Below are 16,659 nucleotides of genomic sequence, written 5' to 3'. Positions count from 1 at the left end.
ATCACCGGTTCCCTTTTTGAGGCCACCGATTGGGTCAGCTTTCACGTGAGACGGGTAACTTCCACAGGAGGACACCAATGTAGCTGCAGGACTGGGTCATGCGGGGAGGCCCCGGAGCACAAGGGACAGGTGAGTATGGTTTTTATTTTATTTTTTTCTCACCTTCCCCCGCCTAATTAATGAATAAAATTTTATGCTGGACAACCCTGTTTTACAGAAATGAGAACAAAATGTAGATGACAATTAGAAAGTTTGTTTTTTCCAATAATAAGTTCTTTTAGCCTTAAAATGTACATTCACACGGTATTAACCATATTGTGCCATGCCCACTAGTGGTATGGCGGGTCAGTCACCACATATAACATTTATTTGTCCTGTGTTTAGGGAAGGGGTATTGACATTTTGGGACATATCTATCACCCCTATTTATTTTAGACCCTACCTACCCCCTGCTACCCCTGCAGGCTCTGGTGCCCTTATATAAGGACTTTCCAGCACTGAGGCAGCAGTCACATACACTGCACACTGTATCAGGAGCCTTCATCTGAGGTCATACCTATTTCGCCCTCTAGGGGCAGTGGCAGGCTATCGTCGCATTACTTAATGTAAAAGTTTCTTCCGTCCCCTTAGTTTCATATTGGTTTTCTGTGAGGTAACCTCAATAACTGCACTACTAGTAACCTGACGCCAGACATGTCGGGCTCTCCCATCCTCACCGCTTCCAGGCTAATGGGCGTCTTCTGTATATTGCTATGAGGGAGAGGCGGTGAGGGGGAGGAGGAAGAGGCGGGGTAGAGTCGCAGGATGGGCAGCCGTTCACCTGCTGCTTTACTGGGCTCTAATTCTACAGGGTGTTGACTACTGCTATGAAACTGGTCCAACCAGTCATGTCGTGTGTGGGATTGCAGGTATGACCGGCCTGTCTGCTGCTCTGCTCCACATCACCGGCGGATCGTCATCTGTACATAGGGCTGCGATCATGAATCAGCAAGGGACACACTAGCGGTGGCTGTCGGCAGATGTGAGGGTGAGTGCGGGCACAGTGACGGGGTGAGGCTCGGTATACGGAGAGATGGGATATACATGAATATTTGATGCGTCTGATGTCTGTCAGTGCGCCACTCCTGCTGCGACTTCCGCAAACGTAAAGCCAACTCCGGCTGACAAGTCAGTGAGCAGCGCCAGAGTATATAGTACTGTCTGTATGCCCAGTGTATATAGTACTGTATGTATGCCCAGTGTATATAGCACTGTATGTATACCCAGTGTATATAGCACTGTCTGTATGCCCAGTGTATATAGCACTGTCTGTATACCCAGTGTATATAGCACTGTATGTATACCCAGTGTATATAGCACTGTCTGTATACCCAGTGTATATAGCACTGTCTGTATACCCAGTGTATATAGCACTGTCTGTATACCCAGTGTATATAGCACTGTCTGTATACCCAGTGTATATAGCACTGTCTGTATACCCAGTGTATATAGCACTGTCTGTATACCCAGTGTATATAGCACTGTCTGTATACCCAGTGTATATAGCACTGTCTGTATACCCAGTGTATATAGCACTGTCTGTATACCCAGTGTATATAGCACTGTCTGTATACCCAGTGTATATAGCACTGTCTGTATACCCAGTGTATATAGCACTGTCTGTATACCCAGTGTATATAGCACTGTCTGTATACCCAGTGTATATAACACTGTCTGTATACCCAGTGTATATAGCACTGTCTGTATACCCAGAGTATATAGTACTGTCTGTATACCCTGCTGATGTGCTCTGCCTGGATAGTGACCACTGTGTGCAGGACCTGCGGATATTACTGCTGTGGTAACACTTGTGGTTTCCATGCAGGAAGCGAGACTGGCAGTGGAGGGGCTGCCCAAAGCAATGAAAGTCTGACATAACAAGGCAAGCCTGTAAGAGGGCAAATCCATGTTATTCTTTCTGTAACAAGTTACTGGCGTTGTTTATTTACTTCAGGCCATGGTCATGTGATAGACACAGCTCAAAGAGTGACAGCAAGCAGAGATCTAGAAAACCTGTGAGGAATTACTACAGAAACTATACTGGACAGTTATGAATCTTCATTATACAAACAATGACATTTGTTTTCTGAAATTGGACTACCCCTTTAAGGCGCACATCTGTGTAAGAGTCTCTGTTGGAGATTCCGTCAGAGAGATTGCCGAAAATCGTCATAAACGACTGGCCCTCCTCGTGTATGTTTCATATTGTTTTTTCATCCACATAATATGCCATCCGTATCTGAATTGTGGGTGCCTGAAAACAAGACCCCGCACAAGTTAGGCTAAGTTCAGACAGGGTTTTTTGGTCAGGATTTTGACGTGGAAAAAGCGTCAAAATCCTTACCAAAGGCCTCCTATTGAAATCAATGGGAGCCAGTCATTTCTTTTTAACGCGAGTGGAAACAAACTGCAAACAAAGAAGTGACATGCTTTTTCTTCAGGCGGATTCCGCGGGCGGATGTCCGCCTGAAGACACTCCCTCCCGACTAGGCCAATTCATTTGGGCCTAATCCGGAGTGGAATGCCGCGACTCCGGCATCCAGTCGCGGCTACCTGTTTTTTGGTCTGGAATCTGAGGTGACCCCTGCGTCAAATTCCGGACCAAAAAACCCAGTCTGAACCTGGCCTTAGCTGTTCCAGCTCCAGGAACTACTGCAGTGGACCTGGAGCGGAAACGGCTCTGCTTCTGTTCATATAGTAGGATCAGGATATAGTAGGATCAGGGATGCAGTTCCCCAATATGACTGCTATACAGTGGACAGGGCTGCAGCGCCGCTTCAATTGCTTCCACACCACTTCCTCTAGTTTCTTACTTCATAACTTTTCCTATTTCCTAATTTTTTTTATACTCTCATATTAAAGGGATTCTATCATTATTTAAAGACTCTTAATTTTATGTAATTTTTTATTGATGTTTTATTGAGAAAATGGAGATAACAGGGGAGTATATTTTTCACAATTTTTGTGCCACTAAAATAGTTTTCAAATTTGTGGGTGTTTTTATATACAGAATTTTTTTTTTTTTGATGTTGGAGTTTGCTACTTTGGAAAAGGTTTTTATTTATTTTTCTGCGTGTGGGGATGAGAGTAACATCTTATTCACTTTGCTGGGTCTGTAAAATGTAGCATTCTGTGCTCTTTTTGTTTGAATTTTTTAAACCCATGTATGTTTTTATTATTGATCAGTGTTTGTCATTTTCATTGGTGTTGGGGGAAAAAAAAAGCAATACTTGTAATTGGACCCTTCCATGTAGCTACTTCCTAAGGCCTTGTTCACATGTCAATGATTTTGTACCAAAACCAGGAACGAGGTAAAACACAGAGCACCTGCAGATCTTTGTATTCTACATTACACCTCCAGCAAAGAAGTGTCAAATCCAGTCTGCCTGTGCAGTTATTGCTGTTGCCACATGGCCTGTATGAGAAAAAGCCTGTAATTAAAGGGGTTGTCCAGTTTCAGCAAATAAATGTTATTGTTTGTATAATAGAAAGTATATTGGAAATTTTATAACATATATGTTTCTCACATTTTTCCAGATTCCAGATCTTTCTATTTCATTCATTCTGCTTATAGGGGTTGTCCAGGCAAAAATGGACAACCCTTTTAAACTTTAAATAAGCTCCTCCCTGGCCTCCCTCCCCTCCTGATAATACTCGTCTATGGACGAGTACTGTGAGCAGAGGGAGGGGTCGTTCCTTCCCGTCTCACGGTACAGCGCGATAGGCGCTGCTGTGCAGAAGGACGTTCCTGACAGAGTGTCAGAAACGCCCTTCTGACTGTGAAGAGCTACGGTACCGGCACCGCTAGCTCTTCACGTGGGGCACAGATCGGGGAAGCTGATAGTGCACTGAATTCAGCGCACTGTCGGCTTTCCAGTGGTATATAACACCGTATGTGCCCAAATCCATGAAAGGTCCTCTTTTAAGGATGTTGTCGAGGAATTAGAAATGTATCAGCTATTCTTAGGATAGGCCATAAATATCTGATCAACAGGTAGCCCACACATAGATTAGCTGCACTGGGCTCCTTCCAGCGCCCGTACTGTACACAATATGGGGCCAGAAGTAGTCAACTGTGTGCCCTGTATTGTAGCTGGGCGCCAATACTGCAGCTCAGATCCCATTGAAGTCAAGACATTGTAACATATGGAAATTTGTTCTAAAACAAAAGGCTGATCTTTTTTTCACAGGTGTGAAAAAAACAAAGTTCAACCATGTACAAAACATGTCCATAAAATCGGAAGGACCAAGACAATTTTTTATTAGGTGATTTTTATTGAATTTGTGTTGGTCAGGTTATGAGCATGTTATGGTTTACTTATTTCTCAGATACTATGTAATGGTCTGCAGGTCTGTCTATAGTCGTAGAGTGATATAGTGAAGCTAATGATTACCTCAGTGTACTGAAGGTGTGGTGAAGAAAAGAATTCATTGAATGACATCATACTGCTTTTCAATTACTCATTGGAAATAATGAAGCCAAACTTCCCGGTCACAAAAATTTCATCTCCACACGGACATCTGTTGCGATTTGTTGTGGTTGAACTGCAGATTTCTTTGCAGTCTTCCCCCTGTGACTTTCAACCATAGCATAGGTAAAACCCACAGCAATAATTGACTTACCACAGGTTTAAAGCTTGTAGTACAAGTCACATGCTGCTCGAGGTTATTTATACAGAATGTAGATCCATCCACTATGTGAGAAATATAATATGATGTGGGCTAGCCTCCAGTGAATTACACTATATGTACCACCAGCCTAAGAGGATTGTATTGTTCCTATTACCCCTGCTATATATTCAATTCGTAAGGCTAGGTTCATATATGCACTGGGCTCACTATCATTCGGGTCCGCCAGGGGACCCAAGAAACGGAAAGCCCATTAAAGGGATTCTACCACTAAAACACATTTTTTTCTAGTTAACACGTCGGAATAACCTTTAAAAAGGCTATTCGTCTCTTACCTTTGGAAGTGCTCTCCGCCGCGCCGTTCGTTCAAAATACCGGTTTGTACCGGTATGCTAATTAGTTATCTCGCAGCGATGGGGGCGTCCCCATCGCTGGAGCAGCGATGGGGGCGTCCCCATTGCAGCTCGAAAACCGACCGCAGCGCCGCCTCTATGGTCTTCTGTATCCTCCCCTTGCTTCTTCAGCGTCTCTGTCGGACGCCTGCGCAGTACGCTCTGTTCGGCGAAGATTGCCGAACGTACTGCGCATGCGCGAAATTGCGGTGCTCGCACTATGGCTGGGACCGCAATTTCGCGCATGCGCAGTACATTCGGCAATCTTCGCCGAACAAAGCGTACTGCGCAGGCGTCCGACAGAGACGCTGAAGAAGCAAGGGGAGGATACAGAAGACCATAGAGGCGGCGCTGCGGTCGGTTTTCGAGCTGCAATGGGGATCGCTGCGAGAGAACTCATTAGCATACCGGTACAAACCGGTATTTTGAACGAATGGCGCGGCGGAGAGCACTTCCAAAGGTAAGAGACGAATAGCCTTTTTAAAGGCTATTCCGACGTGTTAACTAGAAAAAAATGTGTTTTAGTGGTAGAATCCCTTTAACGAAAACAGCGGTTACCCATGAACTCCATAGACTATAATGGGGTTCACTGGGTGGTTTTTTTGGGGTTTCTACAGTTTTTATGCTGAAAGTTCTCCACGGTTTTCAAAATCGCAGCATGTCGATTATACCTGCGGAAGCATTTTTCGTATAGGTATAATAACTCGGCAGTGGAAAACTCTGTCAAAATGCAATGAAAACGCTGCAGGAAAAACTGTGATTCATTTCCGTTGTGGTTTTTTTCGCTATGTGGGGCCAAACCAGTCAAAACCAAAAATCCAAAATTGCTTGGGGGGCGGAGGGTTAAAAGCATACAATTTTCAAATTGTGCTTGAGATATGGCTTTTGTGTACCATATTGACTCTGGTTTTCAGATTTGCTTAATGTAGAAAATGTGGGTTTAAAAAAAAAAAAATGCAAGGCATTCACTGTCTGCATCTAGCACATACTCTAACTTATATTTATTTATTTATTTTGGACACATCTGTGACTGAAAGCCTGTACTTTGTGAGGCCTTACTGCTATAATACATGTGTAATTTTTCCAGTGTAGGTCAGGATCTCATTGATCATTCGGGCATGATGTCTCAGAAGGCCGATTACGTCTACAAGGCAATGTGACCTTTGAATCTTTTTTGAGTTAGTTTAATATTTAATGAATTTTCTACATGTTTGCCAGCAGACTTTGGAATACTGTATTGTATTTTAACATTAGAATAACTGTTATTACTTATCTGAAAGATTTCTTTGGACATTGGGTAGGCCTGGTCTGTATATGTAGACAGTCTAGCCTGAAGTTTTCACATAAATGATACAGAATGAAAGAAATCACTCTAAACATGAAAAATACAAAGTCCGTACTATACTTTAAGACCTGTTAAGCAATGGTTGTTTGTGTAAGAAGCTATTCAATGGGGTAGATTTACCAAATGTCATGTAAGGTGTGATATTTACTCAGAAGTCGTCATAAGTTATCTTTTATGTTTGTAGTACAGTAAAGTTATCCTGAACCACAAACTGATATGAACTGTTCAGTACACTTTATCTGTATGCTTATTGTACTTTACGGGGGTTTTTTTTTTTAAAGAGTAACTGTCATTGTAGCTTTTTATAGGCGGATAAGAAACTTTGTAATGTGATCTACACTTAACACAGGTTGCAGTTCATAGAAATCTATGGATAGGGAAGGGGGAAGAAGAGGAAGAGTAGTGAATGAGAAGCAGAGAGAAATGGAGCAGATGGCAGTAATATGTCTCTCACCAGAGCTTTATTCACAACTATACTGCTTAGACTTGTGATGTAAGACCTGAAAAACTGCTATAAAGTGTTAGAAATCTCATTTGTTTTCTATAGTAACTGTGTGTGGGTGTCCACCTGACTGGAATCTTGGCCCCCTCACCTGCACCTTTCTGACAGTGCTCACCTAATATTACAGAGTCTATATTATCAGGCACCAAAACTAACTGCATTGTTTGCCTGGGAATGGTGGGAGCTACAGAAAAATTCCAGCTGTTCTGACATCACTGTACCCATATTAGGACTAGTTGACACGGCGGAAACTTTTTCTGCTGTGTGATTTCTCTGTGCAGCTAGCTGCAATAGGATGCCGATGCAGTGCATCGGCTAGTCGTGATGGGTTACTGATGCAGTGCATCGGCATCCCGCTTCTGATTAGGCGCAAATGAATGGGCCTAATCGGGAGTGAGTCTCGCATTGTGGACACCGCAGCTGAGTCAGCCGTGGAATCTGCGGGTAGATAGGGCAAGTTGCTTCTCTTTCCTGCTAGCTGAAAAAAAAATTGCTAGCGGGGAAAAAAAAGCAAGTGGCTCCCATTGAAGTAAATCGGAGCCTTTTTGCAGGCAGATTTTTGAGGCGGATTCTGTGTCAAAATCCGCCTGCAAAAAATTCAGTGTGAACAAACCCTTATAGCTGCTGACTTTGAGTCTTACCACAGATCTCATCTCATCATCCAGGCTTATAATGTTGTTAGTCTGGGCAATCAGACCTATGGCTGTGTCATTGTATAGCTGCAAGTAAAAAACCTATGTCATATTTGTGTACAAAGATGGACACTCACTCATAAATGACTAACAGCCATAGTCAGATAGCCGCAGGTAATGTTCCTCTAATTCAGGAAATGGGTAGTGATTATGTTAACGCAAGAAAGGAGCAGACCACAAAAAAATGTTCAGTGCCCTCTGAAGCAGAACCGTTATGAACCTCAGATGACACCAGACAAAATCAGAGCAGGAAGAGATAGAAGTTTCTTATGAAAATCTTCAATGTGGCCCATAAGAAGAACGCACTGGAATAAATGGTTGTCTGGATATGCTTTTTTATAGGGGGCCTTAGGTTCATAGAACACAATATATGAGTAACATTTAGGCCCGCTTCACATCAGCATTCAGAGTCCACTTGGGGCCCCCTCCCCGAATGGAAACCTATACGCATTAAAAATCAGTTACCTAAGAAACCACATGGACTCTATAGAATATAATGAGGTCCGTGTGGTTTCCACTCGGTTTCTGCACGAAACAAGCGGAGAGAAAAGTGCTGTTTGCAGGTCCGTGTGGTTTCTTAGGTAACCACTTTTTAATGCGTATAGGATTCCGTTCGGGGGATCCCCAAACAGACTCCCTGAACAGAAAACCGAACACTGATGTGAACAGCGCCTCATAAACTTTCCTGAAATCCTATGAAAGTTAATCTGTAACAAGCTATGCCTGTAAGTAGATACCAATAAATGTAAAATGTAATGATCAGAGGGCACCATACACTTTTTCCAGCAGAGTAAAAATACTTCTCATCATTTTTGAAGAATATTTTTAGCCATGCAGGAGACTGTATCGCAGTAATGGAAATAAATGATATTTAGACATAATAATGTGAAGGGGTTGCTATTTAAAGTGCAAGTCCCATTTGTTTAGTTATTTTCTTGCTATTATGTTGGGATGTGTGTGTGTGGGGGGTTGTAGGTTAATTAAGTATGTTATAAAAATCTTCACCAATTTAATTCAAAACTGGTCTGTTTTAAACTCCACAACACTATCAAGGATGTCATTGAAACCGCAGTATTAGCTATAAAAATAACCTAAGATATCACTAGTTAAAAACAGTCGGTAAATTTATGTTTATATGCAAAATATGTCTCCGCTTTTATTATAGCTATACAGCCATTTGAAGTGGACATCCCCTTTGGCAAAGACTACAACGTTACATACTCCATTGTGTACTGGTGTACAAGACAGACTCTCCCTGGTATTGCTAGTAGGAGCGTTACAGCCTGTTTTCTAATAAGAGGAAGTTAGTTTGGTTAACATTTTTGTAATATACTTAAATAAACTAACACCTTCCAACACAATATCAGAAAAAAAAATATGATGTGAATTAAACTTTAAACAGGAAAACAATTCCTTATGACTGTCTTCCACATATAAATAGCGAATTTAGAGTTTTGTTTTTACAATATTTAGGGCAGTAAAATATGTTCTTTATATTCTTGCCATAGGCAAGCCTCAATAGTTTTTTACATATGACAGGCCTGGGAACCATCATAAGGCTCCTGGGTGTGATGGACACTGGATGGAAATATGATCTTGCTGCATGGGAACAAGTATTAGAGTTAACATATAGCAGAAGACAGGGGCTCCAACTGGAGGGGTTTAAGGGGGGGGGGGGGAATGGAGGCCTCACGTGTAGTATATTCTTGTGATCAGACAGTACTCTGATCGTGGGGAGTAGAGACTCAGCAGTTATGGTGCCCACTCTGTCTGTGAGCAGTCGCCATATCTAAAGTGCCATCATCCGCCATAATAATACTGCTGATGTCGGCAAATGCTTTTAAGTGCTGGGGAAAAGCTGAAATGAGTAACTTTTTTCCAATTTCATTCAAAACTGTTCTGAATCGAACTCTAGACCCCGCCACTATCAGGGATGTCATTGAGAGTGCTGCGGCCTCTTCACTCTAGGAGTCGTGGTCAATAGGTGATTGTATACAGGAAGGAGAATGTGTTGGATAAATTTTGTCTGTAAAAAAAGCCTTTGTGGCCGTTGATAGGGTTAGACTTGCAAAGGAAAAACCTTTTTTTTTTTTTTTTTTTTCCCTCTCTAAATGAAAATGAGCAGCCAAGAACCCAGCAAGAGTCCCAAAACGTGGCAAGAGCTGTGGCTCTTCTCACTGACCCCTCCACAATTCCTGCTCCGTGGTGGTGACTGACAAGTCAGGCCTTCTGTGTTATGATGTGTACATTACATGACGACATAGCACAACTTGTGAGCAATCCATTGACACTTGCTTGAACCCTGAAACCTCAGTTGTAAAGAATAAAGTCAGCTTAAAGGCACATGTAAATAGCATATGTGCATTGCCCTTTTCTAAATGAATGGGACAACACTGCAATATATTACAAATAGTAGAGGGTGAAGGGGCTGTAATGGTTATATAAGTGCCATGGCAATTTCAAATAGTTAATTGGTGAGGTGTCTGGCTCCAACCAAAAGGACTTACTCAATTTTTAAACATTGATAGCCTACCACTAGGTAGGCTATCAATGTTTAAAAATTGAGTAAGTCCTTTAAATGCATACACTTTTTTTTTTTTTTTTTTTTTGGTCCTTCCTTACAATTAGACCGTATGGATGCCTCTGTATGTCCCAGTGCATGAAGCAGAGTGCAGATTGTGCTGCATTTTCATCTATGTGACAACCAATATGAGCTCAACCACAGCTTTTATACGGTCAGTCAATCAGCATAGCAGACTCCCGAGTAATAGCAATGCACACATTTCCTGTACTCTAATACTGTATTGTACGTCATAGTTGTTTCACATTTCACTCTTTTGTTCCTTGCAGGGCAGCTGCACAATTACACTTGAGTCTTACTGCAAATAACTACTGAAAGGCCATGGCTACTGGAGACAAAGTTGCCATACTGTCTGAGGATGAGGAGGAACAAAAGAGGAAATATGTCCTTGCTGATCCTTTCAATGGTATTGCTACAGAGCAGAATGTTCCTAGTGGAAATACTGGAGGTGCAGATAATTTATCTACAGAAGATCAGGACATGGACTGGTTGGAAAAACACTGCATCAAGATTAACAATGACCTGCTGATATCTAAAGTGTTCTACTTCTTTTTTTACTCTGCATATGGCTCACTTTATCCACTATTACCAGTCTACTATAAACAGTTAGGGATGTCTCCCACACAGAGTGGATTATTAGTAGGCATTAGATATTTTATTGAATTTTGCAGTGCCCCTTTCTGGGGGGTAATAGCTGACAGGTTTAGAAAGGGAAAGATAGTTTTGCTGTTTTCTGTACTTTGCTGGGTATTATTTAATTTGGGAATTGGTTTTGTAAAACCAGCAGCTTTACTTTGTGTGCCTGATATACCAGTGAAACCTACTAACTCCAGTTTATCTAGCACAACGCCTTTGCCTCTTACTTCTATATTAACCCAGTCACCTAAGGAAAGTAATACATCAGCCAGAAACAGATTTAAGAGGGATTTTCAGGATGACTATCCTGTCTGGGAAGGCCCTAATTTTGAAAAAATATTTGACACAAAATCTTCCATCTCGTTACATCGAATTATTAGGGACGTTGCAAATGGCACTAATGCACCACCAGCGTCTGTTCCTGGTGGAAACATTACAACCACCACCACCATAAAACCCACCACAACCACAAAGAGTCCTAATGCCATGTTGCAGTATAACCAGGAAGATGTTGAAACCATATTCTTGTTAATTTTATTAGTGGTTATTATTGGAGAATTTTTTAGTGCTCCAGCAGTCACTATTGTAGATACAGTAACTCTCCAATATTTAGGCAAACACAGGGATCGCTATGGATTGCAGAGAATGTGGGGATCACTTGGCTGGGGATTAGCCATGTTGTCTATAGGAATAGGTATAGATCATACTCATATTAGTGTGATTATTGACGGAGATGGCTGTACTGAACCGGATTATAAAAACTACCGTATTGCCTTTATCGTCTTTGGCGTCCTGATGTCTGTAGCACTTATTGTGTCGACGCAATTTCATTTTCATTACCACCACTTGAAACCAAGTGAAGAACGCAGAGAAGATTTGGAGATCTCACCTGTGGAAACAAATTCCCAACCAGAATCTCCAGCACAACATCAAATTGAAGGAAGAAACCAGGAAGAGACAGTCCAGCACTTCAGATTTTGGGATCTGGTGAAGATAATTTGCACAGTACAATATGGATCTGTTCTCTTTGTAGCTTGGTTCATGGGATTTGGTTATGGATACGTTTTCACCTTTCTTTTCTGGCATCTTGAGGACCTTAAAGGAACCACAACATTGTTCGGTGTCTGCTCTGTCCTGAGCCACATATCTGAGTTGACGGCTTACTTTTTCAGCCACAAGTTGATTGAATTAGTTGGTCACATAAGGTAAGTGCTTAAACAATATTATATTGTAGCCATATAATTCTGTTGCTTGTGTAGGTTGTTGTTATACATTTCAAGAGAAAACCATGTTCAGATCTCACTTTTGAATGCTTTTATCTCAGCTCCACTAAGCAGAATTGTGATCTGTGACCGCACTTTAGTTGGAGGTAGTCTGAAACACTCCCCTGTCACATCATGGGCCCAGGGAGGACCAATGACAATTGAACCTACCTCAACTTCCTGTAGGGACTGAAGCCAAACTATAGTAACAGATCACACCCCTGCCTTAATAGAGCAAAGCTAAGAAAAAAACGCAACAACAAGAAAACAACTCAACAATCTGAGGAAATTAAATGGCATACCGTGTAGGTACAGACTTGTGCTTCACACTTGCAACTGGTATCCGTCTGACGTGAATCTGCCTTAAGATCAGAAAAACTGTTTGGAAATGGTTTGTTTAAAAACCCATTAATTTCAATGGGTTTTTAAAACAATCCGCAGGTATAAATTTTGAGCCTTTCCGCCATATATCCGCTCTTTTGAACAAAGACCAAAATCAGAGTTGTAGGACTTTTTGTCAGAACAAAAACTAAAGATACACAACAGACCGCCTCAAAACCGTTTTTTTAAACATTAAGTTCTATGGAAGATGGATTACAATGGATAGTCACCTGCTTGTGTCCATTTTGCAATCTGTTTTTCCATCTGCGCATGCTCAGAATGAAGAAGATTAAAAAAACCAAAACGGATTGGTCAAAAACAGAAACAAATTGATGCCTCGGTCACAATTGTGCTTGCTGTCTGTGAAATTGCAGAAAAACAGATTGGGAATAATTTGCAAATGGTCAGTTTAAAAACCCATTCACTTCAATGGGTTTTTAAAGCAATCCACAGGTGCAGCTTCTCTGCCATTAGGGAGCCTTCACACAGAGTTACACTGCACTCATTCTGAACGTAAAAACATGTTCAGAATGAGCGCGTAAAAAGCAGCTCCCATTGACTTGAATGTAAGCTGGCATACGTGCGCTCCCCATTGAAATCAATTGGAGGCTTTTTTCCCTTTCAATGTATTATGGGCGTAATACATTGAAAGCATAGGGATAAAAGCCTCCCATTGATTTTCAATGGGGAGCGCACGTATGCCAGCTCACATTCAAGTCAATGGGAGCTGCTTTTTACGCGCTCATTCTGAGCGTGTTTTTACAATCAGAATGAGCACAGCGTTACATCGTATGAAGGCTCCCTTATTTGTTGCAAATTTTGTTGTGTTTCTTTGAGCCAAGGCCAAAAATGGCTACAAAAGGAATGGGAAGCATATAGGAAGCTCTTATACTTCTACCCTCTTCTCAATCTACTCCTGGCTTTGGCTCAAAAAACCGCAGCAAAATCTGCAACATAAAAAGCTGCGTTTCCGCAACGTGGGGCTTTAGCCTAAAGAAGGTTTTGACATTGAAAAGTTGATAATATTGAGCAGCTTGAACCCTCAAGTGGTTTGTTGACATTTTTACCTAATCTCTTGTCTGGTGCCAAAATGTGTATTTGATGACATTTTGAAACTTATTTATGTGAACAACAGTATCTGAGAGGTCTTTTGGAATCCGGCGTAAACCATAAGTGTATTGGAGAAGTTTAAAAAAAAAAAAAAAAAAAAAAAAAAAAAAAAAAAAAAAGTGGATCAACAGGAAGTTCTAGCACTCTGATCAAACAACACAAAAACAAGCAGTTACAGAATTTTTTTCTAACCGCCTTAGTGTTGACAGGCTTTTGTCATGATTTGTTGTTGATGGATACGATCATGAATGCAATGAATTTTTATAAACTGAAACCCAGCCATAATTTCCTTTTCCCTGGATTATCTTCACATACAGTACTTCTGATGTTCCTGCCTGATAACCTGTCCATAATAAGGAAATCATGGCTGGGTTTCTGACAAGTCCCAGACCATAGAAAGTTCCTGCATGCAATGTCCTATACGCTGTCAACCAAACAAGACAACAGACTATCACCACTTGGAGGGTTAGAGAAAAATCTTTAAAATTCTGCAAAATTTTTAGTTATTTATTTTTGCAAAAATGTTGTGGGGAAGTTAGCTCGGTAGAAGCAGTGGTGCGGCCCAAACTGTCAAGACAAGGACACAAAAATGTGCAGCAAATAGGTTTATTTACAAAAAACAGGAAAAATAAATAAACCTTCACTTCAGGCACAAATAAGCAAAACAAAATACAGCCGTATGTTCACACAGCGAAAAATGGATTCTGTGTGTGAACATACCACGTGCCTAGCCACAACGGAATGCCGCTGCTGTGCAAAAGTTAATGGGAGCCAGTTTTGGCAGTGGATTTTGAGGCAGATTCCACTTCAAAATCCGCTGCCAAAAACTGTGTGAACAAGCCCTTAAAGGGTTTGTCCACTTTCAAACCAGTATTGAGAGGCAATCTTATTGTCTGTATAATTAAAAGTTCTACAATTTTCCAATATACTTTCTGTATCAATTCCTCATGGCTTTCTAGTGAAATACATAAGACAAAAAGGGACACCGAGCGCTAATATAGTGTAGCAGATGGTGGATGTTTAGATAAATTAATGGCTGACGATTAGCTTCTTACCTTCTGTGGTTGTGAATATGTCACGACACACAGTAGCGTGTATATTAGTGATTCTTGGTATACGGCAGCAGCCTTTCCCCGTTCACTATTGATAGCGTGGATAACCAAGTAGAGATTCCCTCAAAGCGAACCAAGCAGGAAAGGAGGGGAAGGGGGTGGGCGTGCACAACCAAATACTTCTGAAAAATTCCTTTAACAGTTTTATTACACACAATGCGTTTCGGGCACTGACTTTTTTCTCAAGTGCAATACAAACTGAGCTGGAGTCTAACCTGAAAGTAGTCAACTCCTTTAACTTCATTCAAAACTAAAACAAATTCCTGCTTGTCCAAGTGACCAAACCTAAGTTATAACCTAACTATGTGTGTGGCTTACTACTAGCCACATGAAAAAACACAAGCATAAATTGGTCTCATCAGTCTCAGGGTTACAGGCAGACCCAGTCACTTCCTCTCCTCCTGGAATCTACCCTGGCTGTCGGGTTCACACGGGGTTTTTTATTGGTCCGGAACCTGAAGCGGAAGCCGCCTCAGTTTTCGGTCCAAAATACTGGTAGCTGTGACTGGATGCTGATGCAGTGCACCAGCGTCCAGTTGCGCACTCCGCTCCGAAGTAGGCCCAAATGAATGGGCCTAGTCGGGAGGAGGGAGTCGCAAGGCAACTCCGCCTGAAGAATGAGTATGTCCGTTCATTTTTCCGGGAAATGGAAGAAACCACTCACGGCTTGATTTCAATGGGAGCCATCTTTTTGGTCTGGATTTTGAGGCGGATACGGCCTCAAAATCCTGACCAAAATACCCCATGTGAACCTGGCCGAAGTATAGGCTCTGCACCCTTTTATGGCCCAGTAATGAGCCTATGACACACTATGACTCACACCTGGGCTGCAGCTTATTCAAGATCCGCCCTGGACCGCAAATATGTCAGGAATCTGGGGCTAATATTTCTGGACTCCAGCGCTCTGCCTGTCACCTTCTCCAGTGCTCTGCCTGTCACCTTCTCACACTCTTAATTGTCTACAATTTTAAGTACAATTATGCTAATGGGAAAAACACAGGCCTACTTTATTATTCTTATATCTTTTACATCTTTTATCCTTTTTGTTTAAAACTTCAAAAACAAAATGTACAGCAATGGAGACAGATTTAGCTTGCAGTACCCACTTCACCTGCATACAACTACTCTGTGCCCTTCCTGCTTAAAGGGGTTCTATCAGTAAAATCATGCTGATAGAGCCCCACATATGCGTGAATAGCCTTTAAAAAGGCTATTCAGGCACCGTAAATGTTATATCAAATCCCGTTCCCGTTTTTAAATAAAAGCATTAAAACATATATGCAAAACTTACCGAACGTGCACGATGTGACGTCATCTTCGGGCACGCCTGCCTCTTCTGTCTTCTTGTAGTAACACCCTCTGGTTCCGTGTCTTCTTCCGACTTTTTCTCTTCAAATCCCGTGCCTGCGTAGTAGCGCTTCCCTCGGAAGCGCTACTGCGCAGGCTCACTCGCGAACTGCCATTAAGGGAAGCGCTACTACGCAGGCGCGGGATTTGAAGAGAAGAAGCCGGAAGACACGGAACCAGAGGGTGTTACTCCAAGAAGACAGAAGAGGCAGGCGTGCCCGAAGCTGACGTTGCATCGTTTATATGTATACATTGTTTATATGTATATATGTTTTAATGTTTTTATTTAAAAATGGGACCGGGATTTACTATAACATTTACGGTGCCTGAATAGCCTTTTTAAAGGCTATTCACGCATATGTGGGGCTCTATTAGCATAATTTTGCTGATTAAACCCCTTTAACCACCTTCTCTGCCATTACGGATGAAAAACTTTCTTTTTCCTATTTTCAACTCACACTTGACAACCTGTTGTGTGTGTGACCAATCCCAGTACACCTGATCTCCAACCTTACCACTGTGTTTATCCCAACCGTAACCCACCTCTTCTTCAAACTATTACTAACCACTGGAACCGTGTCTCTCTTCCTTTCAAACCTGCAACTGTCATACACATTGTTAAAGGGGTTGT

General features: G+C 41.8%; 2 protein-coding genes across 2 annotated transcripts in view; one reads left to right on the top strand and one right to left on the bottom strand.

The window, feature by feature from the left end:
* The window catches only part of HIBCH (3-hydroxyisobutyryl-CoA hydrolase), a 285,341-nt gene that overhangs the window by 165,447 nt on the left and 103,235 nt on the right, over window positions 1-16,659 (bottom strand). The window lies entirely within an intron of this gene.
* The window catches only part of MFSD6 (major facilitator superfamily domain containing 6), a 61,040-nt gene continuing 45,181 nt past the window's right edge, over window positions 801-16,659 (top strand). The window contains exons 1-2 of the mRNA XM_075285129.1: window positions 801-1,027; window positions 10,450-12,021. Coding sequence (XP_075141230.1) covers window positions 10,502-12,021 — 1,520 coding nt within the window. The 5' untranslated portion in view covers window positions 801-1,027; window positions 10,450-10,501. The remainder of the gene's footprint in view (window positions 1,028-10,449; window positions 12,022-16,659) is intronic.

Source organism: Leptodactylus fuscus, chromosome 8, assembly GCF_031893055.1.
Source record: "Leptodactylus fuscus isolate aLepFus1 chromosome 8, aLepFus1.hap2, whole genome shotgun sequence".
Taxonomy (NCBI): Eukaryota; Metazoa; Chordata; class Amphibia; order Anura; family Leptodactylidae; genus Leptodactylus; species Leptodactylus fuscus.
The sequence above is the reverse complement of the archived record's forward strand: the minus strand, read 5'-3'. Positions and strand labels throughout refer to the sequence as shown.